General features: G+C 37.3%; 1 protein-coding gene across 2 annotated transcripts in view; it reads right to left on the bottom strand.

Annotated features, from left to right (window-relative positions):
• LOC127929217 (tubulin polymerization-promoting protein family member 3-like) overlaps positions 1–2,327 on the bottom strand; it is an 11,208-nt gene extending 8,881 nt beyond the window's left edge. For both annotated transcript variants that reach the window (XR_008133926.1, XM_052517091.1), the window contains exons 1-2: positions 2,241–2,327; positions 1,897–2,099 (exon numbers count right to left, since the gene is read on the bottom strand). Coding sequence is in view for 1 of the 2 variants with exons in the window: in XM_052517091.1 (XP_052373051.1) it covers positions 1,897–2,084 (188 nt within the window). In the remaining variant the exon portion in view is untranslated. The remainder of the gene's footprint in view (positions 1–1,896; positions 2,100–2,240) is intronic.
• Between the last annotated feature and the right edge of the window lie 220 nt (positions 2,328–2,547).

Genomic DNA, 2,547 nt, shown 5'->3' on the forward strand with positions numbered 1-2,547 from the left:
ACAACACTGTTCTGAAGTGGATTTATAATCTACTACTGTCAGAAAACAACAGCCGTTCCACAACACTGTTCTGAAGTGGATTTATAATCTACTACTGTCAGAAAACAACACTGTTCTGAAGTGGATTTATAATCTACTACTGTCAGAAAACAACACTGTTCTGAAGTGGATTTATAATCTACTACTGTCAGAAAACAACACTGTTCTGAAGTGGATTTATAATCTACTACTGTCAGAAAACAACACTGTTCTGAGGTGGATTTATAATCTACTACTGTCAGAAAACAACAGCCGTTCCACAACGCTGTTCTGAAGTGGATTTATAATCTACTACTGTCAGAAGTGGATTTATAATCTACTACTGTCAGAAAACAACACTGTTCCACAACACTTTTCTGAAGTGGATTTATAATCTACTACTGTCAGAAAACAACACTGTTCTGAAGTGGATTTATAATCTACTACTGTCAGAAAACAACACTGTTCTGAGGTGGATTTATAATCTACTACTGTCAGAAAACAACACTGTTCTGAAGTGGATTTATAATCTACTACTGTCAGAAAACAACACTGTTCTGAAGTGGATTTATAATCTACTACTGTCAGAAAACAACACTGTTCTGAAGTGGATTTATAATCTACTACTGTCAGAAAACAACACTGTTCTGAAGTGGATTTATAATCTACTACTGTCAGAAAACAACACTGTTCCACAACGCTGTTCCACAACACTGTTCTGAAGTGGATTTATAATCTACTACTGTCAGAAAACAACACTGTTCTGAAGTGGATTTATAATCTACTACTGTCAGAAAACAACACTGTTCTGAAGTGGATTTATAATCTACTACTGTCAGAAAACAACACTGTTCTGAAGTGGATTTATAATCTACTACTGTCAGAAAACAACACTGTTCTGAAGTGGATTTATAATCTACTACTGTCAGAAAACAACACTGTTCCACAACACTGTTCTGAAGTGGATTTATTATCTACTACTGTCAGAAAACAACACTGTTCTGAAGTGGATTTATAATCTACTACTGTCAGAAAACAACACTGTTCCACAACACTGTTCCACAACACTGTTCTGAAGTGGATTCATAATCTACTACTGTCAGAAAACAACACTGTTCTGAGGTGGATTTATAATCTACTACTGTCAGAAAACAACACTGTTCTGAAGTGGATTTATAATCTACTACAGTCAGAAAACAACACTGTTCCACAACACTGTTCTGAAGTGGATTTATAATCTACTACTATCAGAAAACAACACTGTTCTGAAGTGGATTTATAATCTACTACTGTCAGAAAACAACAGCCGTTCCACAACACTGTTCTGAGGTGGATTTACTCAAGTATTATCAGAACTAGTATAAGTATATAATAATAATGGGCCAATTGCAACCAACATTGGCCACTATTTTATCGCCAGCTGATCTCTCTTAAACCATGGACAAGTTCATTTTATATGGCCCAGTGCCCCGGGTGCGTGGAGATTACCCTTAAGGACCAATGGAATGGTCTAAAAATGAACAAACTCCGCCAAACCGGGGCACTGGGCCATACAAAACAAACTCGCCCATGCTTTAAGAGAGACCAGTTGAGGATAATCTAGCGGCTAATGTTAGTTGCAATTGGTACCATAAATAATAATCAGCATCATCGTAATAGATTAATGTATTACATTGTTATTATGTTGTAGTTGGTTGTTATTAAAACTGGGCCATACAAAACATGATTTCAGAGCGATCAATTGGGAATAATCTAGCGCCTAATGTTGGTTACAATTTGTCCCATAAATAATAATCATCATCATCGTAATAGATGAATGTAATTACATTGATAATTATGTTTTTTTTTTTTTGTCGTTTGGTCGCTATTAAAACTCACTTGACTTTCGTGAAAACGATATCCACGTCAGTGCCGGTGACATTCTTGCCGTCGGTGATCTTGCAGTCTTTACACAGTTTAGCCCAGTTCTTCCCGTTCATCTCCTTCCCTGTGGCCTTGGTGTCTCCGTGGATCGCGAACTTCTTAAAGGAGTTCATCAGCCGCTCCAGATCTGTGCTCTCCGCCATCTCGAAGAAGAATATCTACCAAAATAAGACATTATACATATTTGTCTGACACTTAAAGCAGGTTTAAATAAATAAATAAGCAGGTGTATTTAAAGCTGCCTGATTACAAAACAGGACAACAAGACTCATCGCTGCTGTTCTAATACCCATACTCACATACTGTATACTACATACTTAATGAGAATATACTATTAGTACATTTTAGTATACTATAAAGGAAGAGTATCATTCCAGTTGAGCATACTTAAAAAAAATTATAGAGTTTCGCCTGTTCAACCGGATGTTGATGCTGTTGCTATGCAACGTCTTGCTAGCGTATTAGCTGTTGCTATGCAACGTCTTGCTAGCGAATTAGCGTAACAAATGACCAGCTAGACGTTTTACAATTTCCGGGGTGTGTTCGTAAATTCATTCCGGGGGGGTGTGTCCGGAAGAGCGTTCAGAGGGCCCTGCCTGTAGGAGT

The sequence above is a fragment of the Oncorhynchus keta genome, unplaced genomic scaffold (assembly GCF_023373465.1).
Source record: "Oncorhynchus keta strain PuntledgeMale-10-30-2019 unplaced genomic scaffold, Oket_V2 Un_scaffold_5833_pilon_pilon, whole genome shotgun sequence".
In the NCBI taxonomy this organism is placed as follows: Eukaryota; Metazoa; Chordata; class Actinopteri; order Salmoniformes; family Salmonidae; genus Oncorhynchus; species Oncorhynchus keta.